Source organism: Agelaius phoeniceus, chromosome 9 (genome assembly GCF_051311805.1).
Source record: "Agelaius phoeniceus isolate bAgePho1 chromosome 9, bAgePho1.hap1, whole genome shotgun sequence".
Taxonomy (NCBI): domain Eukaryota; kingdom Metazoa; phylum Chordata; class Aves; order Passeriformes; family Icteridae; genus Agelaius; species Agelaius phoeniceus.
In genome coordinates, this window is record NC_135273.1 from 26,282,997 (window position 1) to 26,309,741 (window position 26,745).

The 26,745-nt window shown below is 40.9% G+C and overlaps 1 protein-coding gene across 1 annotated transcript in view; it reads left to right on the plus strand.

Moving 5' to 3' along the window:
- CHAT (choline O-acetyltransferase) overlaps positions 1-24,961 on the plus strand; it is a 38,312-nt gene extending 13,351 nt beyond the window's left edge. Inside the window, exons 6-15 of the mRNA XM_054637506.2 lie at positions 1,362-1,542; positions 2,552-2,729; positions 7,132-7,301; positions 9,570-9,670; positions 9,866-9,994; positions 11,233-11,355; positions 12,807-12,948; positions 16,063-16,125; positions 19,112-19,249; positions 20,895-24,961. Coding sequence (XP_054493481.2) covers positions 1,362-1,542; positions 2,552-2,729; positions 7,132-7,301; positions 9,570-9,670; positions 9,866-9,994; positions 11,233-11,355; positions 12,807-12,948; positions 16,063-16,125; positions 19,112-19,249; positions 20,895-21,164 — 1,495 coding nt within the window. The 3' untranslated portion in view covers positions 21,165-24,961. The remainder of the gene's footprint in view (positions 1-1,361; positions 1,543-2,551; positions 2,730-7,131; positions 7,302-9,569; positions 9,671-9,865; positions 9,995-11,232; positions 11,356-12,806; positions 12,949-16,062; positions 16,126-19,111; positions 19,250-20,894) is intronic.
- Positions 24,962-26,745: the final 1,784 nt, after the last annotated feature.

Consider the following 26,745-nt stretch of genomic DNA (forward strand, 5'->3'; position numbering starts at 1 on the left):
TACGCCCTTGCTGCTGTATTCCTGCAGTGTAACAGGTTGAAGAATGATCCTTTCTGATGGCTGGCAGTCATCACTCTGGCAGGCACCGTGCAGCCCAAAAGGGCACAGACAATTTGCCTAACAGAGTTACTGGGAACACAAGAGGAAGCTTGTGCTCCCAAAGGACAGCAGCACTGTGGTTACACAGCCTGCACACCTCTCCTGGCACTCTCCACATACTGCACTCACCATTTACAACAACACTGTCCCACCTCCCTCCCCCCAGAGGAATAACACATCCCAGCAAGGGAGGGAAGCCTCACCACAGAAAGGCTGGCTCAGTAGCTAGTAAAAATAAGCTACTTATGCTCTTGTTACTTTCTGAATAAATACACTGGGGAAATACATGATTCCTCAAATCATATATGTATAATGCACCTGTACAAGGAAATAAGTGATACAGAGAATTTGAGAGTTGGGAACTGCAACAGTTCTAAAGTCATGGTTGACCAAGATAAACTAGCATAAAATATTACCCCTCATAAGCTGTATGAGAGTAAACCTCCTTGCCTGCTTCTTTACCCCTCCCCCTGCCTGACAAGTTGGAAGCTTAGTCCTCTTTTGCAGAAGGAAAATCTCTGCACTGTAAGATTTTCTTCCTCCTGTGGTCTCTGCAGCCTCTCCTGACCAGCAGCTCCATTATTTCCTGCTGCAGTGTCAGTGGGGTATTTTACAATCCATAATCATAATTGTGACTGCGATAATTCTTCTTTTTTTCCCTTGGCCACTAAAGAAGCTTTTAAAGAGATGCTGGTTTCACCTACCTTCCAATCAAAAAAATAATAGGTTTTCAGCACATATTACTCCGGGGGTCTAAATGAAAATTAGCACAAAAGTGAGGACCTGTGGAAAACAAGTCATTGCCCAAATCATTCCTGTTTGTCAAGGAAGGCCCTCTCACACACACTAACCAGTCAGCACAGTGCAAGACTGCTGTGATTTGCAGGGAATTTCATCAGTACCTTTCTTTGAGGTGCTGTTCTTCCCCAGCTGTTCTGCTGACTTCCATCCTGCCAGGTTTCTGGGGTCCCAGCTAGTCAGGCTTCCCACGCACATGGCAAAGCTGCTTGTGACCTGCTATTTCCATTTCCACTAGATGATAATGCAATTGCTTAATGAATATGCATGAAGCTGCCAGGAATGATGTATTTAACTTTGGTATGGGAATTCATCTATTTCCCTTATACTGTAATCTCATTTTATTATTCAATTTGTGTTATACCTGATCTAATTGTAACAGAACAAAGGACAGATAAGATTTTTTTTCCTTTCTGTCTCTCTCCCCTCTTTTCCTCTGGCTTTGTTTTTCTCTTTCTCTGCAGCCATGCTTTACCTACTGACTTTTCTCGTGGACAGCTGTCTGGCCATCCTCTATGCATGAAGCAATACTATGGACTCTTTTCTTCCTATCGTCTTCCAGGACTTACCAAAGACACCCTCGTGGCCCAGAAAAGCAATGTAATGCCAGAACCAGAGCACATCATTGTTGCTTGTAACAATCAGGTAAATTCATTTTGGTTTTCATACCTTTCTATATTTCTTGATTTGCTTAACTTCACTCCAGAAGAGCCTAATCTAATCTCTGTTCAGAAATGCAATTAGTGTGCTATGTATGAGCTCACTTCTTACCAAGCATTTGCAGTTGATATTTCTAAAAGATGCTTCTGCAGCATTTTTGTCCTTGGACCACATAATGCTCCAAGTACAGTGATGCAGAAAGGAGGAATGTGGCAGAATTTATTTGTCTTCTCTTTCAAACAAAAATGGTTAATAAACAGTGATGAAACCACAGAGAAAAAAGAATCCTATTAGAGTGCATTTGCTGGAAATGCTCTTCTCATGACAGTCAAGTATTGGCCCAGTCAAGTTCATGGCAACTATACCACCATCACACCTATATTGATAGACACCATGTAGGGGCTCTAAGCTATGCCTGAAGAAGTCAGCACAGGTGCAGGCAGAAATACTGAAGTGTTAGAGTGAATCTGCCCCAACCAGTAATTACTAGAGAGCAGCAGAGTCTGTTCCCTGGGCACAGCACTTAGAGCACAGCTTGACTGTTTGCAGTACTGGAGCCATGCCTGCAGGTGCTCTTGGAATGAGGAAGTAGCTTCCAGTGAAGTGTCTTCTGCTTTTCCAGGAAGCACAGGAAATTTTCTAGATTCTCTAGGTTATGTTTAAACAAATAATACCACAAAAATTACTTACGTACTGCCTGATTTTATCTCTCCAAGATTTTTAAAGCTTATTCCAATAGTGTGTATTTTATTTGAGTCCAACACACAATGTAAGTCCCCTATGGCAACTGGCCTTACATGGGTGTTAAAACACAGGAGAGCTGAGTCCTGGGCCATTCATTCCCCAGTGGTTTTGTGGTGCATTGCATGCAGGCCTAGCTCTCCAGGCAGGACTTCAGCATCTCAACACCTACCCAGGTGACAGCAAAATGTTGGACCATAAAGGGTCCAACCCACCTCTGACTGATCTTCTGACTTCTGTAATTTTTTTGCAGTTTTTTGTTTTGGATGTTGTCATTAATTTCCGTCGTCTCAGTGAGGGAGATCTTTTCACTCAGTTACAAAAGATAGCAAAAATGGCAGAGAATGAAGAGGAAATGCTGCCTCCAATTGGCCTGCTGACAACAGACGGAAGAACAGAGTGGGCAGAGGCCAGGATGACCCTTATGAAAGGTTAGCTGCAGCAACCTCAGCTTTCTCTTCATCATCTTCCTCCTCACCATCACTGCCTTTCTTTGCTGAGAGCAAACATCACAGCAAACACAGGACTGAATGTGCAACCCCACTGCTGAATTTTTCCAGCAGTAGGAAACTCTATAAGATGTGTGTTGCCAGGGGAGCAGCAGAAATGGCTTGACCCTTTGGCTTTGTATGTTTAAGTGTTATGCCATGTAATAACTCCCACTCCATTCTTTGTTTTTCATTGCATAAATTACATTATGTCAGATTTTGTGATTTGTCTCTTTCTTTATATCCATTTTGTACCAATAGGAATGATGTATCCTCTTAGCTTTTGGCAACTATTTGATATTATTGATCTTATCCAACAAAACCAGCTGCAAGTTAAACACCTATTGAATCTAGTTGTGTACTCTCTCTAATCAATGGAGAAGGTACCAGGACTGATTCAACCAATTCTTAACTATCTAGGAAAGATGGCACCAGTTATTATCTGGGGACTGCTCTCTCTCTCCTTTCCAACAGGCAGCATTTAGCTCTCTCAGATTCTGGACTTGAATGGCAAACTTGGAAACAGATGACAATAAAGGATGGGGTTAGTGACGTCTATCACATCACATCACATCACATCACACCACACCTTATGTATTTTATCCTGAGGCTAAGTGATAAAAATGCCCTCTTTTTGCCATTTTACATGCAATAAGTATTTACTTTTTCATCGGGAAGAAAACATTAACTCATCTCTTTATCTCCAGTTCAGCGATGCCACAGAAAATATTGCTGTTTTACTAATGCCCTGGAATATACAAGAGTTGCCAATAGTCTCAAAATAAATTTATCATCCTAAGGAAGATTCCCCTTTTCTTATTCAAGTTTATCTGTGATTATAAAACTTAGTACAGATACACACACAGAGAGTCCTGGCCATTATTTCAGCAATAACTTATAGCATTAGTCTCATCTTTAAGCTTTCCCCTCCTCTTCCCATAATTTCTTTTTAAAGGAGGAAACAAAAAAAAAACTTATTTTAATGAAAATTGAGGTGAACACCTAATCATTTATTTTCATGCCATACTAAGTAGAACAGCCAATGCCTTGAAACTTCCAGCAAAAATATCTTTGTTAACCTATATTATCCAAAAGGAAAACAAAAAGAAAAATCAACAAAAACTAGCAAAACCTTCTCCGTAGTGTTTTTAGATTGCCTGGCATTTCCCAAAATATAAGTTTTAATCAGAAGGCAAACAACTCAGCTATGCAGCTGAAAAACCAGATTCTGCACCAGTAACCCTCCTAGCACCATGATGTGAGCCTTCTCTAATCTAAGCAGGAATCTCCTCCCAGACCATTCAGGTTAGCACAGCCCTTCTATATAAGTGAATGTATTGCTGTTACACATGGATGTGTGATCATTAACAGCCCTTTTCTTTCTAATCTGTGATGGTGAAATGTTCCTGCAACAATAAATAAGAGAATCTGGGAAGCAATGTAGGTGAAAGGGTCACTCCACAGCTGGTCTGTGCTGGGCAGGGCAAGAGAGAATGCTTTGGGACAGAAAACCTGTGCAGTGCTTTGCAGAGGCTATGAAGGAGTTATATCCATGGGCCTGCACAGACCTGCAAGTAGAGCACAGGTCTTCTAGGTGAGAAAATGTCCAAGATATTGTAATAAACCCAGCCATCACTGATTTATAAACACACTCAGCATTGTAACTGCCTTCAGGCTGCAGAACTAGCTTGCTCTTCCTAAGTATAGGAAGTGAATTCTGTATGAAGTGACTGGCTACAGTCCCATGCATACTACGTCTGAATTTGATTCAAAACTGCCTTATCATATTTTTCTTTCTAAGACTAAATTTAAAAAAATCTAGCCAACCAACAGCTGGCTGGCCAATTCAATGCAACTGTGTGTGAGAAAGGAAGAAAAGTCTTGCAGGCTTTAGGCTTGGTCGTACTCTCTTTTGTTTTAGCTCTTCCTGCATATATTTTCAATTCCAAGTCATGGTCCATGACTTCTCATGCAATTTATTGCCTGCTTCACATGATAATTTTTCAGTGTTTGATCAGCCCTCTGGATATGTCTGTTTCCTTCTGTAAAGGCATCTTTCCCCTGCTTCTCTGTTTCTGGCACAGCTTAATTTTATTCACTCTAATACCTAGACTCCAGATACCCTGAAGCCATATGTCAGACTAAGGGCTTCATATCTGTCAAAGATGCGTGGTAGCAGCCACAATGAAATATATATATACCTATCAAACAGCGGAAAGCAGAATGCTGAGCAAGCTGTGAGCAGTTTGTAAATCACTAGCCAGGCTGTTTTTCCTCAAAGATGCCTGTCTGCAAGCACCAGAAGTTCACATATACCAGGCAAGTTCCATTCACAAGGATCTTTTCAGCCTTTGTACTGATGCACCCAGATCATCAATGAAAAAAATACCACAATTACAGTCAGCCCTGCAAGTGTGAGATACTAGGAAAGCTTTACAGCCAAGCAGACAGAGATGTGTCTTCTCTCTTCTAAAGATTCTGAATGCTTTTGAAGATACTCCCAAGGGACACTGGTGTTTACATTTTGCAGGGCAGCAACCTCTCTGCACGCCCCATCAAACACAATCTCTTGGCTCAAGCCTTTGTAGGAGCTGGCAGGTGCTCCAGCTGCTTTCCCTAGGACTCTTCTGTTGGCAAGGGGACACAGCACACTCTGCACTCCACCAGGTCCCCAGGGAGCCTGCAAGAAGTCAGACTGCCCATCTCTGTCCCTTGGGCCCCAGCTGCTAATGCTGCCTTGCAGGAGCCACCAAACAGCAATAGGCAGTACCTTACCATAGCCTGCACAAGGCCACAGCTCCCCCTCTTCCTTCTCAGCCACTGCTATCACTTGCCTCTTCTTCTCTTGACACATTTTTAATTTCTTGCAAATTTGGTTTCTTTTTCAGCATCTGAAGAATGAACCTGGATGGTAACAAGTGTCTGGGTTTTTTCTAGCTCTTGACTAACCTACGTTACTCCTTCTGGAAAGGTGCATTATTTCTTATGATGAAAAATGCTGCTCTTTCAGACAATCAGCCACTTTACATACTTGCAAACCTTGAAAACATGCACATATTGAAATGGCCCCATATTTCAAATGCAAATCAGAATTGCTTAATTTTAAATATTTTTCCATTCTTTCAGCTAAAATAGTTCTCTGAATTGAGCATGTATTTGTTGAACTTAGCCTAGACTTGAAAGAAGTTTTGATCAATCTGAATTGATATCTTTTGTTGAGAACATCCTGAAACAAGTTTACATTTACACTAAAATCTAGCAAAGCCAGAGGATGAAAGCTGATCTGTTAAGAGCAAAAGGAATTTTGTGTTGATGCTTGAAAGCCCTTTCTCCTTTGATCTTATTAACAACCATATAACAGCAATTAATTATTTTATATGTTTCTAAATGAAACAAGTTCTTGTTATAGGTTGCACACTTCTATCTTTTCAATGAGGAACTGTAAGAAGTGGTCACAATTAAATATGTCCTATGCTTCAAACTTCTTCAGATGAAAACAAACCCTGAGCCTTTGTAATATTTCTGAGTTAGACAAAGAAACTGAGAAACACATAAATATACCATAAATAAGGAGGGAAGCACTGAGGACAAAGTAAAAATATGCCCAGCAGCCCAACCATATAAGAGTGTCAGGATAGGGAAAAGAAAGAGAAAGAGTTCCAGAAAAGCCCATTTTATTCAGCAGTACAGTAGTGACAGAAGAGCAGTGTAACATGGCAACCCATGATTTTGGCAAAACCACATTCAAAAACTAAACCTCAAAACCTCATCCACACATGTTTCCTCACATGATGTAGGCAATATAAGTTAATGATCAGAGACAGGACAGACAAGAGGGTTTTAATACAATAAGACAAAAACAACATAGACCCTGCTGTTCCTTGTTCTGAAAAGGGCTTTCATAGGGAACAACACAAAAACACTCTCAGCTCTGCTGTTCCAGAGCAGAATACTGCAGCACTATCATGAGCTCTGAAATTTTCTATTTTCCACCTGTCCTCTGTCACTGTTATTTATAAAATAAGTAAGCAATGCTGGCTTTAAGAGTACAATAGATCTATTTTGTAATATAATTACTTCAAGGAAATGAAAGGCAGAAAAAGAAAGTGGTTATTATTGAATCATGTGAGAGATACACAGAGTCACAAAAGTTAACGCAGGAATTAATGCCTTGGTGCAATGTTCCCTAGCACTGAGATGATCTGCTGCTGAGAGAAGCTCTGCAGACACCAGCTCATTGCAGAGTCAGGGTCAGATCTTCAGTGCTCTCCAAGGCAGAGGGTTCCCCAGTCAGTGTTGTACTCAGAGGTAAGAGGATGTGAACATTTCACTCTTCTATCCCCAGACTCCACCAACCGCGACTCTCTAGACATGATTGAACGGTGCATATGCCTGGTGTGCCTGGACAGCCCCAGTGGGGTGGAACTCAACAACACAAACATGGCCCTTCACATGCTGCATGGAGGGGGCTACCATAAAAATGGGGCCAATCGCTGGTATGACAAACCTATGCAGGTAAAAACCTTTCAGCACTGTGACATTGCTTGCACATTGCCTGATGGTGGGGACCACTTAGAGTCAGGTGGGGGAAAGAGGGGAAGGTGGTGCCAGCATCTGCCTGGGCAGGTTTGGTGTGAGCAAGGCTGTCCCTTGCAAAGCAGGGGAAGCAGGAACACCTCCACCTATTCCAAAGCTGCCCTTTGCTCTTGAGATAACAGAGATACTCGGATGTATGAGTAGGCAGACATTGGATATAAAAAACCAAAACGTTTTTATACACTGAGTCAAATGGAATGAAAATGCTGGCCTAGTATCCCAGAATGAAAAAAAATAAAAGCACAATATTTTTCTTTGTTTCCCCTTCTTACGCATTTTCCTGACATCCTAGAAATGCTACTGCTTATAATTTGGCACGTGTTTAAATCCTCACTTAACAGACTGTTTACTCATTTAATGGCATCCTTGTGAGACTTTCTTTAAGTATTGCCTTCTCCAGCCTTTTTCCCCATCAGATTTTGATCATATTTTAAAGCACTGCACTGTTATTTCCACCCTTTGCAATAGACCCAGAGCGAAGTGATGTATTAATCTCCCAACTGTCAACAATGTTGACACCTTATGAAATATTGAAAAAACCCTGACTGATACATTGCTTGCATAATGCTTTTTGCTCTTGCTGTGTCTAAGAACAGCAACATGAAAAGAGAAACCCCTAAAATAATTGCCACAACTGAGAGATGGGACTTTGAGGGAGGGATGTGAGAAGTCAAAGCAGAAAGAAGTTGAAGGTGCTTTATTGTTTTCACGGATCAGTTTCTATATTTTTGTAGCCCCAAGCAGTTACATCCTTAAGCAGCAATTTCCTACTAGTTACACAATCAGCCTACTGTATGTGTTACTTGGCAGCCTTACAAAACCACATAGTTTAAAAAACTTGAGAGCTGTATATGCCGTACTTCTCTAATTCTTCTTTTCATATCTATGGTTGCTTATCCCACAATCTGTACCTGACCAAGGCCAGAATATCTTGATCCATAAGCTCAGCTGAGCTCTCTGTTCTGTGTCCCATCTGTTCTCCCACTTGCACCAACTTACCCAAGAGCAAATACATTTCAGTACTCAGTCCTGATTAATGCCACTGCAAATGACATTATTAGCAGACTCTTTTGAAGAACAAACCACATGTCTTTAGAAGAGTTAGAGACCTGTTATTTGCAGGGTCAAGTGTTGAGATATTTCAAGCAGATGAGAATAAACAACATTTTCTTTTTGTCTACTATCATAAGGCAGCAGAAAGCAAATAAAATTGTATAGAGTGTGAGAGAGCTTAATCTGTCCAGATGTATTCAGGCCAAAGTAGTTCAAAGGTGAAGAGAAATTCTTAGGGAAATAAGATCCCATTTCCTTTTATGCAAACACAGATTATGTAGGAAGCCGTTCTCTCTATATTCTTCCTCACCTCTGCAGTAAGGGTTCAGAAAATGTCCAGGTGAGCTTTTTGCATCATGCCCACTCTCTGAAAACCTCATGGAAAGCAGTGAGGCAGGATGTGATACAAATGTGCAAGAGAGAGCAAAGTGAGGGAAGTCCAGCCAAACACACTTCAAAACAAGTGTGGGGAAAAGCCCAGGGAAAGGACAGGAAAGCTGCAGTATTGGCCTAGATATCTGCTTTTGTATGAGATGCAGAAGTTGCAAATTGCATGGGTGTATCACAGAACTGGAGTGCAGCAGGTTGTCACCAGCAGTGCCATGTGTACATAATGAAATTAAGAATAAAGATAAATAAGAGGGAAATGAAATGAAGAAAGCATCTAAAAATAAAATATTCAAAATAAGCTATGAGAAAGCTATCAAATAAGGATGCTTTGTAATAAAATGGGATCCTAAGGATTTCCCAGACACAGATGTTTTATTGTCCTCAAAAGTGGAAGGAGAACCCTGGCCTGTCTTTGCATTGATGGGTTTTATGTACTATAAAGCAGATGCTAAATCAAATTTTCAGATTCCATTGGGAATTGCTAACATTTACATTCTCACAGGATTCAGTCCCAAAGAGCAGCATGAAAGGAATTCAGTGCAACACCTTTCACAGAACAAGCAAGTCTCCTGCAGTAAATCTGTAAGTCACCCACTGATCTGTAGGGCAAGGAAGTTCCTAATATGAGCAATAAGAAAACCACAAGGGAACAATAACACCTTTGTCAGGTTTCCATCATGGATAACTTACCCAGAACACAACTTATTCCCTGTGTATGCTGCATCTATCCTTCTCCTTGTTTAGTTTGTGGTAGGAAGAGACGGACTCTGCGGGACCGTGTGCGAACATTCCCCTTTCGATGGCATCGTCATGGTGCAGTGTGCTGAATACCTGCTCAAGCACATGTGAGTTCCCTTCTGTACATTTTACACCCATTCCAGCCCCTGGGAAGCCTCTGCCATGGCAAATTTCCCCAGGTGCACTGGGGCACTGAGACACTTAAAACAGTTGAAAAGCAGTAATTCACCTGCTAAAAGAGCAGTGTGTAATAAATGGATTATTCCTGTGACCTTAATGACTTCTGTCTCACGTACCAACAGGAAAGAAAATTCCAAGAAATTAGTCCGAGCTGATTCAGTGAGTGAGCTTCCTGCTCCACGGAGACTGAGATGGAAGTGTTCCCCTGATATTCAGACACATTTGGCATCAGCAGCAGAAAAACTCCAAAGGTAGAACAGATGCCTCATCTTTCTCAGCCATGACTGCAAGCTGGGAACTACCCAGCACAATTCATGGGCTCCCTCCTTGGGGGCCTCCTACCTTCCTGCTCCTCCTCTTCTTACCTAACTGCACACACCTAGCATCTCTGGGCAGGATAGGACCCTTATGGGCTGGAGCTACTTGTCTGTATTCAGGAATTGCATTACCATTGTTTCCTTCCATGTAAATATTAGGGACTCTAAAACCACTGGAAAAACAGCTTACCCATATTTGCACAGGATGCAAACAATGCAGGTCCTCTGTTTTTGTGTCTTATGGGTTTGAGCTGACTCAATCTGAAGCCAGGGCAATAGGGGTACATATAGAGGACAGTAGAATACAACTGGTTTGAATAAACAATTTGAATTTAGGAGCATAATTTGTTTACATTCATAGTGCTCCTAAAAGTCTAGTTTTTCTGACTGTTTCCAGGCTGTCAAAGATTTGCATGATCTTTGGGGGTGGGGGCAGCAATAAGAATTTTTTCTCGACATTCAGGTCCATGATGTCTTAGAGAATTAACACATTGTCTGCATGATCAGCTGTAAGCATGTCCAGTGTGGCTGCATTAGATAAGACCTCAAAGTCTTGAAGCCTCAAAGGCTAGAAACATACATATGAATGAAAACATTCAGGATGTAGAATAACTCCTTTGTGTTTTGAAATAAAGGTAGTAGTCCTATAAATTGAATCTTGCAAGGAGCTTAGCGCCTTCATCAGATCATAAATGCACCCAATTCTCACACCAGTAAATGTCTCAGAAATTTGTGAAGAACAAAGGAGACCCTTGCTTAGGCTTCAGGGATGGAAACACTAAGTTTGCTGGATTTTTGGTTTGGTTTTTTGTTTGTTTTTAAAAAAGATATCCTACTCAAATGAACAGACTTGAGTGCTACAGTTATGGCTGCAGATAACAAGCCTGGTGTAGAATCTGTATGAATAAAAATTTACTGTCTAGGAACAAGTTACCAAAGGCCAGGACTGTCTGCAGAGCAGGAGACCACTCACCTCTAAGAGGGTACTGGCAGGAAAAGATCTCTGGGTTTTATTTGCAAACAGAAATGAGACAGAATATGGTTTAATGGTGAACAAGGTAGGGTAGGTTAATGGTTGGACTTGATGATCTAAGAGTTCTTTTCCAACTTTAACAATTCTATGAGATTTTTACATCTACCCCAGTAGTAACTGCCTTTTGCTTGTTTTCCAGGGCAGTGGAAAATCTGGACTTTATAGCCTACAAGTTTGAGCACTATGGAAAGGAATTCATTAAGAAACAGAAGTTTAGCCCAGATGCCTACATTCAAGTAGCACTTCAGCTGGCATTCTACAGGTAAGGTTAGTTCAATTCATAGGAACAAGGTACACAAGGTAGTGGGGTTTTATAGAGAGGGTCCAGTTTTTCCTCAACATTCAAACAAATGCCTCCTGCATGAAAATGAGTGATCTTTCCTACTGACTGCAGGGCAGACAAGATAGAAACTGATACCTAGTTATGGGAGAGAGTACTCCTTTTCTTCCCTCCCTTTCCCTCTTCTTGCTCTGCCTTCCCATCCCTATGTCCCACCCATGCCATTCCCAGCAAGTACCCTCCTGCCAGCTGTCCCTGTGCTTGGCACTGAGGTGGTGAGGGAATATGGCAGGGATGTCTGGAGCAGCAGCAGCTGGGGAGCCCAGCTCCCCGGGGTAGAAACACCACTGCCTTGCCTGGTGGGTGGCTTGGGAGGAACCATGGCAGTAACCACACATGCATCTCTGGCACAGGCTGAAAAGCATCCCCTACAGCACAGCACATCAGACTGGAGTTCCTACACAGAACAGTAACTACTGCTGTTCCCTTCCTCACAAGCATCCCAAGATTTGATAGGATCCCCTAAATTCCATGGTCTTATCAAAGTGAAAAGCTCCATTCTACATTTCCAGAACTCCAGGGTAGAGATAGGTTGCATGGTTTCCCGCAGAACAGCCTATTGCACAAATAATTCTTTACCACAACAAGTTAAATCCCAGAGTGGTCTTTACCTGGTCAAGACCAGAAATGCTTAACACATTTCAAGTACTCCTTTAACATCTATTGAACGTCTATTTTGCATATTCCATTCATAAAAATTCAACTATGACCTAGCCCAAGATTTTCATCTGGATCCCAGCCATGATATAAATCCCCTGTTTGCCATAAAAACCTTAGGGAACAGTTGTGTTCTGAGACCACCTGTTTCAACTGAAAGACACAGTCTGTCTCCTGAGGCAAGGAGCAGTATCTATATACCTGGACCCAAATTAAGTAAGAATCTTTATAATCTGTTCTAATTGCTCTGAGGGTTTTCATTCCAGCTCACAAAAAACTGCCTATTCCCCTTTTGGTTTTCTTCTTTTCATTCACGCACTTGGTGCATTTTCTCTTGTTTTAAATAAAACATATTTCAAGCCCATAAGTAAATGATTAATTACACAATTATTTTATGATGCAGTGCAAATAAAACATTCCTTGAGATCTTTCAGTAAATTTTTGTTTCACTAGCCTGGTTTTTACACAACAAGTCATTTTTTACTGGCAATGCATAACTAAAACATATACAGCTGTATGCAGCTCTTCATATTAGAGACAAGTGAGCATCCATCTTTTTAAAGTTTCTTACAGCATTCTATCAACATTAAGATGAATACTGTGCAAGAAATAAAAGTGTGGCTGTAACTATAAAATGTACCAAGCCTATATTTCTCTTAGTCTTTAGGACTCTTTGAAAATAACCATTCTTTGTTTTTCTTCCTTCACCCTCTCAGGCTCCACAGGAGGCTTGTCCCAACCTATGAAAGCGCTTCCCTGCGCCGCTTTGCTGAGGGCCGGGTTGAGAATATCAGGTCTGCTACCTCGGAAGCCTTGGCTTTTGTCAAAGCAATGGCAGGTGACAAGGCAGCTGTGTCGGTAGGTTGGGCTGGCTCCCTCTGTCCTCTTTGCCAAAACACCAAGGAAATAATGCATTCATGGTCCCCAGTGTCTCACTTCTTAACTCTTAACTGAGAACACAAAGGCGTAGGGCAGGGTAGCAAGCATTACAGGATTTTGCTTTTTGCACAGACCAACCATAAAGCTAAATATAAAAATTCCCTTTCTTTTATTTAAGCATTCAAAAGATTCAGAGGTACCTGAACATGATGTTATAAGAAACATAATATCTAATTTTAAATTTAGTACTGTCTTATGAGTGTTCTATCATAAGATCCAAATTCAGTTCCCTGGAGACATCTAGGCTGAGCATGCAAAGTTCAGGATCATTAAACTGCCACACCAGGGGAATTCCTGGCAGGTCCCCTGCAGTGGTTAGTACTGCTGCAGCCTGCAATATGTGATGTAATTCCCATGCTTTCATTTCTGGATATGTGGATATGTTCTGGCTGATCTTTTTTGTTTTAAAGGGATGTTTCTACCAAATAGACTAAGTCTTATAGAATCATCAAGGGAGCTGAACCTTGATGATGAAAAGCTTCATCAAGCTAATCAAACAACTCTCCAAACTGTCCTGATACCATACTGCAAAAAGAAAAATTAAATTTGCCTTTCTTTGGGCCACCACCATCTGTTTGCCAGAAGCATAAGCACTGTGCAGAGTAGATGGGGATGCAAAGAGGTGCAGCTGGGAGCAGAGCTGCACATACAGCCCTGTGAACTGTCCTGCCCACCATCCCTGGAGAGCCTCCTTCAATGTCTCTGCACCACTTCCACCCACTGCACTGCACTGCTGTACAGGGAATTTCCAGGTGGCTGTTTAGATGCAAAATGCTGCCACATTACAGTTTATTTTTCACAGTAAGCCCATTCCACTGGCAACAGCCCACATGGCTGTTCTTTAGAATTTAGCATAGCATTGCTAGAAGCATTGCTGGGCTATAGATTAGGTGTAAATGAATGAAAAATTATAAAGCAAGATTTAACGTCCCAGAGGATTATGAAAATTTGCCCAGATAAGTCCTCTCTTCATCCACAGCTTCTTCAATTTCCTTAAGGTTCTTATGCCCAGAACTTAGCTCCTGATGGACAAAGCTCAAGTAAGTCCCATGGTAAAACAACTCAAAAAACCTGAAGTAACTCCCACTGTTGGGTGGGTAATTCACAGCAGACTGGGACCATACTATTGCACATAATGGTGACTACCACACAGTAGGCAACAAGAGGCTGTTTTTATTTGCTATCAGTGCCCTGTCTGACAAGATGGTTCTCAATTGCATTGCATCAGAAGTTCCTGTTTTCTGTGCACTTTCCTCTCCCCACCTGGGCACTCAGCATAGTCCCAGCCCATGCTGTGGCACACTGACTGTGCTGCTGGCAGGAGCCAGCATGCTCCTACCATGTTGTTTCAACAGATCTTTCTAGCTCCTTGGAACTCTCTTCCTTCCTGCCTTCTTCCAACACTTACTGACTCCTGCTGCTCTCCCAGAGCTTCAGCATTTCTCACCTTTTTCCCACCCAAATCTGAGCTCATGCCCCCCTTTCCCAGCCCCCTAAACTGTCCTGTTTTACATAAGCAAGCTGCAGAATGGTATGTATGTCTAGATGAAGCTCAGTCTTAGCCCCCACATCTTTCTACTGCATGCCTTGGCCATACAGAATAGGGGGAATAATGGTTTCATTTCCCCTGGAAAACCTGTAATCATAATGCAAACCAACCCAGTGATAGTTTTCCTGGCCTGTTCTCCACTGAGAGCTAGAAGGACACTTATACTACTCTGGGATTGTTCTTTCCAACAGACATTAAAAAAATCTTTGTTTTAATGTGAACATCTTCATCTTTCCATGCAAAACTACATATATATCAGTATCACAGAAACATTACAAAATTAATTTAATACAACCCTATTCCAAGGTGATTTCTTTAGACCTATGCACTGCTCTGAATGTGAAGGGGTTAATTCTTTTTTCTGCACAAAGAGATGCACAACCTGGTGTAAATAGCCTTGAACTCCCCAAAATATAGTTTGTTAATAGCCATTAATTCAAATCCAATTAAAAAACATTTTTTTCTTCTGATACAAACAAAAAATTATCCTCAAACGATAGCTTGAACAGTCACCAAAGATTGATTGTGTCAGATTGATTCTTCAGCAGGAGAAATATTTCATGCATTTGACACGCTGTAAAAGCAGCAGCTACTGACACTAGGGATTGCTTGAATAGCTGTAAATTAATCAGATTTAAAGACTGCATTTGGTAATTTAATCTGTACAAGGGAACTAAGGCCTAGCTCTAGCCTTGTAAAAAATATCAGACTTTGTATTTTGAAGGTCCCTGATAGTGACCTTGACTTGCTTCTAAAATGAATTCTTTGTTCAAAAGATCATTCATCGTCCATAGGAGCTGAAGGTTCCCTGTTTATCTGGAGACCCACTCATTTCTGGCTGTTTCAGGGTCTCCCAAAGTTGCAGTGTTGGACTTGATGTACAGCAAGGCAACACTTCTTAAGATCATTCCCTTAATATAAAAGGCTGCCATTTGACAGGAGTTAAAATTTACTAGTTTGTTATCTGAAATGTGAGGCATCTGTGGATGCAGCCTTGGAAAGTCTTAGATGCCCTTTCACACATGGGAGTAATTTTTTGACTGGCTAGTAAAATATCAGTAATGGCTTTCATTAATATTACTGTCATTGTCTAGATAAACCATTTTGGAGAAGACTGTCTGTGTGTTTTGAAAATACTGAATTACACTAGGCAATTATTTTCCCTACTTCAAACACAGTGATTCTATTGGTAATAACCTACATCCCCAAAATCCATGGAAGGAATACACAAAAGGAACTGCAAACCTTTTCTAGACTTCAAACAATGCACCACCAATGAAACCTGTTCTCCCCTTGCACAATCAGGTGCTGGTGCTGATCAGGACATTGATTTCTGTGGCTTTTCATTTATCAAAGTACCTACAGCTGAGCCAAGACCAAAGGACATTTGGGGTGCTTGCTATTTGGCTCTTGGTTAGTTGATGGAAGATGCTATTTCTTTTAGAGTTGATTCAATAATACATGTATCCTGATTACCCCAACAGGATTCTGAGAAGATGCAGAAATTTAAGGATGCAATTGCAGCTCAGACTAATTACTCTGTTCTGGTGAGTAAAACACTGCCTGTCTGAATAAGAACTAGTCAGCTTTTTCAAGAAAAGTATCAAGACAGTCATTAGCTATTTAAACACTAGAAAAATTTAGGCATCTCCAAACAGAAAAGTATCTGCTATGTCACACATAGGAACATTTCTAATGCCTCAAACAGCCCTATTCAACTAACCTCAACTTAAAAAAATCTAAGCCTAATACTGACAATCTATGCATTTTCTTACATTTCTCTTCACTAGATGATAGAGGTCCCTATCTGGAACCTGATCCTCAGACGGACTGGTATTCTGGAACATGTATTCTGGTATTCCAAACTGCCATTTCTAATAAAGGTCATTAACAATGAGGGAGTGATTATATTAAGTTTTCTTTTAAAGACCTGAATGCAGTGTCTAATAAAAGGGAGAGATGCCCTTGAGTGAAGAAATCAGTTTAATATCAAATACAACTCATTTTCTGTTGATTAAAAATGAGACAATTCAATCTGGGTAATGCTCTACGTCCCATTGTGCCAAGACAAAGCACAGGCTTGTTCTATAAACAACTTAGTCATACCACTAATGAAATTAATAAATATTAATAACCAGCTATGATAAGTGAATTTGCTGCCCATGATTTTGACTCAGACCATTGGCTATAAACCCATATTTTTGATGACTCTTTGAATGGTCATAATATTCAAGAAATCATTCACCTTCAGAGGTGGTTTTAAAGGTGTATTCTGAGCACCAAAGAGGGAAAGTGTTGTTTTCAGGCAGGACTGTGAAACAAAAGAAGCAGGGAAGAAAAACAGTTCTGTGTTTCAAGCTTCGTGCTGAGAACCCACATCTTAGAAGCTGAGACTTCACATGTTCTGTAAAGTGAAGTCAAGTCTTAGTTCAGGGCAACTGCCTCCCCTGAACCATCTTAGGGTAACCTCATAATGAGCACAACACACTGAAGGTCTACTGGGTCACAATCAATGGAATTTCTGTGCAACAGCTCTCAAAAAAACCCAAAAAAACAAACCCAAACAAAAAAGACAAAAGAAGAGAAAAAGAGAAAAGAAGAGAAAAAAAGAAAAACATGCATTAATTCTCCCCTCCAAGTTATTTCAAATCCAGCAACTGTTAAAAAATTCAGCTTCCAGTGTAGCTCATGGGAAATATTAAAACTTCCATTGGAAAAATAATTTATCTTTAAATTTAAAAAGCTCTCTAGGTATTTCTACTTACTAAGCTCCCCCTCCTTTCTCAGAATAGCAGAATGTAATCTTTGGGGCTTTAAACTCTGAGTAAGACTTAGATGGTCTGACTAAATTGTGCATAACAGACTGAAATGTAATAGCTCCTAAGAAAACAACAAAAAAAATCTACTTCATAAAACAAAAAGCAATTTAATGATTTTATTTCCCTTGTTAAGGCTTACTAGTAGCATTGCTATCTTAAAAGTGGAGCTCTAAAATTCAATTTAGCCCAGTTTTTTCCTATGCGTTGACTCACATTTTATTTCGTTAGCCTGTCTCAGCCTCTCTTCAGACATGACATTGATCTATGTTGCAAAAATGTCATTGCTAACAGCCTTATAAATCTTGTGTGATAGCAAAATATTTCCTTTGATTATCAAGTCAGTTTCCCTGTATGGGAAAAAAACCATAAGCATAGCACTGATGTATGCTAGCTTTTTGCAAGCATCCTTCCTCTGTCTGGGCTGATGAACAAATAGCTCCTTTACCAATGGGTGCTTTGACATTAATAAGCTAAACCAGGCTATGCACCCCCAACCCCCTGTTTCAGGCACTTAGCAGTGGTTAAAATTATTCTTCTCATAAGAGAAGAATAAACTTGCTCTCCTTTTTTATTTTTTTTTTTAATCCTTAAGAGGAAAACCAAGCTCATGCCCTTTTTAAATCCTGCTTTCTCTCAGGCTGTTTGTTCCCCTTGTTACAAGCATCCTGTGCCACAGGGGTGTCAGCTCTGCCCTGAGGGCAGTACAATGTCCCTAGTTCAGCATTCCCTTCCTACATGACTTCAGCCTGGGCCTCAGAAGAGCTACAGCTTGGTCCACAAAATCAGTGCTTTCACCAGCAAGAACAAACCTGCACTGAAGGATTTTGAACACACTTATTTATCTGAGGCAATTCCTGCCTGGTTGGACCAAACTTTGGTTTGGTTTCCTAAAGAAACAAAGCTCTGTAACTATCCTGTCTGCCAAGCCCCCAGTGCTGAATTTTTATGCCATTAGCCATCCTCAATCACATTTACTGTAGGGCAAAGCTCTTAAAGCTAATAAATGCCTTAAGTCTAGAGCATTTGGTAGCTGTACAGAGCAGAGACCTGCATAGGCAGCTGATGGCAGGGACTCACTGCAGGCTCAGCAGCAGCACCTGTGAGCTGCCACCACTGCTTCTAACAGTCCCTAACTCCAGTTTTCTCAAAGAGTGGGGTTTGCTCATAGATTGTGATAGGTCACTGGCAAATCTATCTGTTATTCTGTTCAGCCTGTTGCAGACACCTATCAGATCCTTGGATCTACATTCCAAGGAATGGTATATGCTTTAACTGCCAGAGGGAGATGCAGGCAGCCAGGTAATGGAAGACTTGTTCCAATTTGGAGGGGGTTTGGAGCCCTCCACCTTGAAACATAATCCAAATGATGCAAGGAAAATTCCAAAGCATGCTTAGAAATTTCTGCTGTCCCATATGCTCCCCTCAGCACCTTTAGAAACCCAGCCCATGATATTCAGCTCTGAGAGACAACGAGTACACAAATAACATCAACACATAATACACATCAAGACTGTCTCCTTCCTAATTTGTAAATCTTCAGAGCACCATATGAATTTCTAGTTACTGATCCTCAGCAGAGTACGTACTCAGAGTGATATCTGAACATTACAGGCTTTACATCACTCAAAGCAAGTTCATCAGCTCTGACCAGAGCACTAGGCAGCAATAGTCCAAATGCCTCCAAACTCAGTTAAATGCTGTTATCTTATCACAGGCTGTCACTGGAATGGCAATAGACAATCACCTGCTAGGGCTCAGAGAGGTGGCACGGGAACACTTCAAGGAGCTGCCAGAGATATTCACAGATGAGACTTATCTGACAAGCAATCGGTTCATCCTCTCAACCAGCCAGGTGAGTGCCTCCTGTTCACTGGTCTTGCCAAGCAAAGCATAATTCATTTGTATTCTGCCAGACCTTGTTGCTCACAATGAAAATAATGTAAAAAAGGCGAGCAAACAAAAGCAGTATCATCAAGAAGTCTGCAAATTGCTCCACATTTTCAATCCTGTTTTGGTTCACCAGCACAGTAAATACTGACTGCAGTTATGATTTCAAAGGCAACATTCCAAAGTCCTTAGCAGGGATTCTGGAAATGCACACAAACTAGTAAAATTCACATGAAGGCTCAATTTCCAAACTACACATACTCCCATTCCCCTTCTTTTCTGCCTTGCCCTAAGATAACAGCTCCAGTGAGCAGTCCTTACTCCAGTGACAGTATAGCCACAAGCCAGAACGGCTGCCACTCTGAGAAACAGAGAGCCAAGAGCTACGAGGAAATTCTACTCTTAAAAGTTGCTACATTTAAGATCTTTGAGAACCTTCTGTTGTTTGCTGTAGGACAGCAACCCATGCAGACATGCAACTTAAGACTTACAGACATTTACAGATTTACAGTTATTTGCACGTACAAAGGTACTCTAAGAGTCAATACTTCCTACACTTAATGTTCTGAATAAGGAAGCAACTTTATGTCATATAGCCTAAAAATTAAATGTTTCATTGCATGTAGTAGCAGTCCTAATGAAAAAAGAAATCTATGTAGGAATTCATTAACTGAAACATTAACCCAACTGCAACAGATTGGAACTATGCAACAAAAGAGACTTACAATATCATGCTACAGCATAAAACCTCAATAAGTAATTTGATCATGTCCTAATGTTTGTAGGCTTTCAGACGTGAGTGAACGTAACCAACGTGCTACTACATAAATTCTCCAAGAAACTATCCATGAGCAAAGAGTGCTTCTGAATAGCTTTATGGCCTTCGGCTGTTGCACAGCAAATTCATCTGACAATTCTATGGCTCTATTAGCAGGACTAATGGCCTGTTCTACACCATTAAAAAGGCAAATGTTGTTTGAGAAGGCCCCTGAACACAAAGTCTGAAACATATAGATTTCTAACACCTTTCATTTTCTGCAGAACAAAGTGTTTCACTGCCACATTATGCCATGATTAAACTGGGGTGTAATAGAATTAGGGTGTAATCTAGTTGCATTAAAGTATTTTTATACAGCATCAAAATTATAAACTATTATTAGAAATGGACAATGCTAATTTCTCTAATTTAATGCGGTCTTCACATTACAAATTTAACATAACCTTAAGAAATTAAAAACCTTAAAGAAGTTTTATGTATCCATTTTATGTACAAGGTTTACATAAAATTCCTATCAATAAAAAATCTTCTAGCTTTCAAATATCTATATAAATTCAGCAAAGAAACACATTATTGCCACCTCAAATTCCAGCAGTTTTTAAACCATAGCAAACAAACAGAGCAATGAGATTCTATACTGAGATCAGCTTTTGCCTTCCAAGGTAAATCATCTCCAGGTCTGAATTTCTGGAGACAGTGATACTCTACAGGGCTGGATTCACCACATTACCAGCATTTGTAGCATTTTTTTCTCTTTTTCCTAATTCCTAAGCAGCTGGTTTTAGATGCCCTGATTAATGAGAAGTCACTCCTTCCTTCTCCCTGTAACCAGGTTCCTACTACTATGGAAATGTTCTGCTGCTATGGGCCTGTGGTGCCCAATGGATATGGGGCATGTTATAACCCTCAGCCAGAGCATTTATTATTCTGCATCTCAAGCTTTAAGGAATGTAAGGAAACCTCCTCAGGCATGCTTGCAAAAGCTGTGGAAGAAAGTCTTCTAGCAATGAGAGATCTGTGCAACAAATGCAGTTCTACTACAGCAAAGCCACCTGCCAAACAAGATGCAGCCACCCAGCTGCAGAGTGACCACCGGCGCTAAGAGGCTGTGGGAATTATTCTCCTGAATCCACTCTAGGAAGAAACACCACACAGCTGTTCAAAGGCAAGATAATGCTAATAATATAATAGTGTAGAACCAAAGTGTCATTTGTTTCTTGTTGTTGCCAACATTTACAACTCTGTGTACTAAATCTACCATTTCTTGCTTATGAGTCAGCAAAAAAGATTTGGTCTCACTGACTGAAATGAAGGAGGAAGTCATAAAAGTATGTGTTGTACTACCATTTCTAACCATAATTAACTTGTGCTATTTTATCACCTAAGAAATTGAGTCAGCTATATGCATATGACATAAATTAAATACTAAGGAACACCAATTAATTAATATCCCCCGCAAGTAGTTCTAAAATATTCACATCTACTACTACAAGATTTGCATGTAAAGAAAAAAAGAAATTTCCCCTATTGGGAATTTTGAGAGTAAAACTGTAAATAATAGGCTGATGCCATTATATCCTGAACTTTTGCATGAAGAGTATTTAATACCACCAGTCTATTTACTATATAAGAAAAACTGATTATTTTTTAAAGAGTGGCCCCTGTGCATTTCCACAGAGTTTAGGAACATAACACATGTGTTTGCATGTTTACCCCAATTCAAAAATGCTGCAGAAATAATTTAGCTTTTATTCTGGTTTGCACTGGTCTCAAGCACAGTCCTGTTCTGAAAGCAGCATATAAGGAGACATGATCCATCACAGAGAACTGGGAGAATTTTGTCCCTAATGAATAGATTTAATTATTTCTTTCTATCAGTGAGTAAAATCCAGCCTGACAGAGTGGCAAAGCACAAACCATAAGTACTATTCAATCCTACCTAAGACCTTTTCTGTTTGCATTGGAATTAATTTAGTCACTGTGACTGGCAGGAGAGTGAATGCAACCACACAAAATCAAAGAGCAATAATTAGAATGAAGAGGTAAATTTGCAATATAAGGAAATCTTCAGCTTAGAGTTATAAATACCAGTACTGGTACTCATATCAGCTTTGCATCATCCCACTTGGAGGGATTTATATTTTATATTTTTAAATAGCAGATGAAGGGTATCATATTGTGCAATATACAGTAAATTCAACCAGGAAAGTGGCAATATATAGTGTCTGGTAATTCCCATTTTATGTCAGTGTTATCCTGAGTTTTTTCTAATTATCTTTTTCATTCCCTATAAATCCTTCCAGGGACTGATATTTCCAGTTACTTTCTTGTGAGGTCAAATATGCTGCCTTACTTTGAGGTGTTCAGTATCATTGTTAGAACACAACTTACTCACTCACTGAAGACACTCAGTTCCAAACTCCAGTGCAGATCCCATGCTGCACAAGCTGGAACACTTTCTGAGGCCTGGCCAGGGGTTGCTTCCTTGCCTGTGGAGAGTGATGTTCTCTCTTCCTCTGTAGACCAAACAATCACATGTTTAAGCACTCTGAAGCCTAAAAGCAGAATGGATTTATTGCAATAACCTAGAGATGCAGATATGTTTCTGTTTAAGAACTCTAGATACAAATTCAGGAGATTCTGTATGTCCATTATTATTTTACTGCCTCTTTGGAGGTACATACATGCACTTAAGCAGTCTGCTGGATAAAGGATATCCCCAACTCCATATGTGAAAGCCTGATAATCAATTAGAAGTAGCTATGTTGAAGTAAATCAACTGTGATGATTTGCAGACATTAAGAGCCTGGCTAATTTAAGTTATTTTATTTCACTGAAATATATGTATGTTTTATTACTCTGTGAGCTGTAGTTCAAATCAAAGATGAAATCTGGTTTTAGATTAATAATTTAGATAAATAATATTGTAGCATAAAAGCTGCCCCAAAGTTATCATAGAATGGTTTAGGTTGGAAGGGACACCTTCCACTAGACCAGGTTGCTCCAAGCCCCATCCAAACTTCCAGGGATGGGACATCCACAACTTCTCTGGGCAACCTGCTCCAGTGCCTCACTGCTCTCACAGTAAAGAGCTTCTTCCTAACATCTAATCTAATTTAAAAGTACATAGATCTAAAGTACACTTTAAAAGTGCAAGATCTAAAAACGCATAAACAAAACCCAAGAAAACCGTTGCCAAGACCAAAAGTTTGCTCAAAGAATACATGATTCAAAATAAAGCTTTAAATTGTTCCTATACTATAATTACGAAAATTTCTTCAAAACATTCCCAGTAATTTTTCTTTATATCATTTCACTACAAAAGCATTCTGCATTTCTAACATAACTGTAGCACTACGTATCTTTTGTGGAATTATATGTTTAAAATTGTAGTCGTATTTTAAGTGTCTAAAAATACTGTGAATAGTTATTTGATAATTTTTTTAAATTAAATATATACTTTTATTTTGTAATCCTAGCTAGATAAGTACAGATAGTTATTTGCAAATATTACCTGTTTCTCATTTTACTTTTTTGTCTGGAATCTTAACAGTAGCTTAGACACTGTGCTTAACACAGCCACTGAGAACTCAGGAAGCATCTACACCCACACCTGATACTTTATACCAATTTATCATTAACAGCCCCTTAATTGTCTATAGCTGCTGTAACAAGTGTTTTGCATTCTCCAGCTCTGGAAGCTACTCGTGGTGGAAAATACTGACAATATATTTTTACTTGAGGACCAGTGATCATACTTCCTATTCATTTAGCTAGCCATTCTGTACTTGTATCTTACTGATCTGGTTTTAGTGTTCAGCCTGAATATCTGAAAGGAGCAGCTTTGATGACCTCAGTCCCTGCAGAGAAGTCTTTTGTGTACATGGTCTACCTTTGCCACTCCCTGTGCTAAAAGCACTATCTGCAAGGTACCTGACTTGGGGCAGGAAGCTTCAGGCCCAGTTCAGGTCTGTTTAAACTGGAGGCTTCTGGTTAAATTACAGATGGATAAAAATTCACAGGCATTACAAACTTCTCTGACAGCAGGAGCTTTCCAAGGGACTGTACTGCTTCTCAGTTAACACAATTTCCTACACCTGTGTGGTGTGATTCCATGCTGTATCTATCAAGGATTTCAGAAATAAGTTTTCTTAAATTCTTATTTAAAAGTATTTGTGTTATGCAAATGAAGTTCCTTTATGAAGTTTAAAAATACACACCTTTATGCACTTATGGAAACCAAATATATTTCTAACATGTTTCTAACCACAATACTGTGGAATAGGTTGTTCAGTATAAAAAGAGAGAAAATTTTGATTGACAAACAAGGTGTAATTACATTCATGTAACAAGTGGCTATGATTTAATGAGCCTCTTGGTGGGACCTGGGGCAAACAACCCCCTGCAAGAGAACTTTCAGAAGGTAATTGTTTCGCACTTCCCATAGGTGTACACCAATGTACACGTACTGCTGGGGTGCATAAATTAAAAAGCAAATTTTTTAATGAAATTCCATGTTCACAGTGATCAAAAGTAAAAGATGTTCGATTTCAAAACAGGGGTGTTTCAAGGGTGTAAGAGCCCGACCTCGCTCCTTTGACAGGAGTGCTGCCAGAGCCCCTGTGCCACGGGTAATTTGGCAGGACACGGCTGTGACAACACAGCCTGAGTTGCAGAAGACAGAGAAATATTTTAGTGATACTTTTATTTTTATAAAAAAGTATATATTTATGACAAATGTAAATGTGTATTTATAGCACATGTTGTTCCTGTTATGTTTCGTCTCTACTGAAATATATTTATCTGTCTATCGATATGTACGCCCTGAAGTGTACGCTGGTAACGCGCATTCAGCTCGTTCACGGTCGGAGCTCCGCAACGCCAATAAAAGCTATCAGAGGAAAGACCTTGTCGCCTTTTTGTGCCTCAGCCCCGGCCCCTGGAAGCCTGAGGGTCGCCCCGCGGGGAGGGAGCGGGAGCCGGGACTGCACCACCCGCGGCTCCTGTGCCCCGTCCCGCCCGGCGAGGCTCCGGGGGACTCCGCCCGGTCCGGGCCTGCCCTGCCCGGGGAGGAGGCGCGGGCTCCTGACGTGAGATCGTGCAGTGTCACGGGTCAGGAGGGACTCAGAAGGATCAGCGGCTCCTGGCCCTGCACAGGACGTCCCCAGCCCTCCCAGCACTTTACAAATTACCTCCCAACAGCTTACAAATTACACGTGCCCGAGAGCGTTGTCCGAACGCTTCTTCAGCTCTGTCAGGCTGCTGCTATGAGCGCTGCTCTGGGGACACTGTTCAGTGCCCAACCACCTTCTGGGTGAAGAACCTTTTCCTGAACCGAGTCTCGGCCTCCCCCGGGGCAGCTTCAGGCCGTTCCCTCGGGTCCCTGTCAGATTCCCCGGGGCCGCACCATACCGGAGGCTCTTGGTGTTCCAAAGCTGGCAGGCGGGAAGGGGGCTCCAGCAGCTGTGCCACACGAGACAGGGGAAAGGGCTGCTCCTCAAACACGCCTCAGAAAGCACCAACACCTCCATCTTTTGCGTTTGCTAGAAACAGCTTGCATTACAGCGTGCATATATTTTCCAGTTACACAAACCTCATTAAAAACACAGACTGAAAGAAGCACATAAACCAATGATGGAAACATTTAAACCCAAATGTAGTTGTAAAGTGAAGTACTTTGGAGTAGTTACACTTGCTGCTCACAGCTCAGCTGTTATTTCCAGCAACCAGCACAAGGCAGGCGCAGCAGGTACCCCCAGGCTCGGGCGCCACGGTTTGGAGCAGAGCTGCTGCGATCGATCTCCCACACGGGCAGCTGAGGGACCGAGCCAGCTGTGAGGCTCGGGGCACCGCTGCAGGGCTTGGAACGGCTCCACGGCAGCTCTGACAGAAGAGCAGTGCCTGGGGCTTTACAGAGTTCGCAGGTGCTGCAGAACTTCACTAGCCATACCTAAAGTTGCAGCGATGGATAGCCCACAGAGAAGCATTGTAGCTATTTTTTTCTCATTCATCTCATTAAGGACTAGTGTAGTCTATCTCCTGTTTATGTGGGAATGAGCAACACTTTTCTTCTGCTCCAATGCTCTCCAGCTGTAATAATAACCATTCCTGCCTAGCAAAATTCATCTAAGGTTGCAAGACAAATCAAATTGCATGCATGTGATCTCAAGTATTCCAAATTCCAGTTTTGTGAATTTAAAGGCTTTAGATAATATAGAAGCATCCCCCCATGTGCCCCCCCCCCAAAAAAAAAGTATCAGACAAATCCCTATTTGCTTGACACTGAAAATTTACAAAAAGCATTAGTCAATAAGTGGGATACTAGCAACTCATTCAAATTTTTCTCACTGGGGTTGGTAGATTATTGCAATGTACCTGTCATGGCCCTAACCTGGGGAAACTAATCAGGTGGGCTTTTAATTTAGAGCCCACAGAATAGGGATGTCATCTCTCTCACCCATTTATAAGTGTGAATTAATTGTCTGAGTTTACCATCAAAGCTTCCTAGAAAGCAGTGAGAGCTGTCTGATGAGAATGGCAAAACGGCAGCAGAAGTTGAAAGCATGCTACTTTATGAGCACTCTTTCCTCAGCCACTTCTACTTTTTCAGTAAGCTGAATTTAAATACTGCAAACAGCCCTCACAGGTGGATGCAGTTAGGTTAAATGTTTGAGAAATGCCCT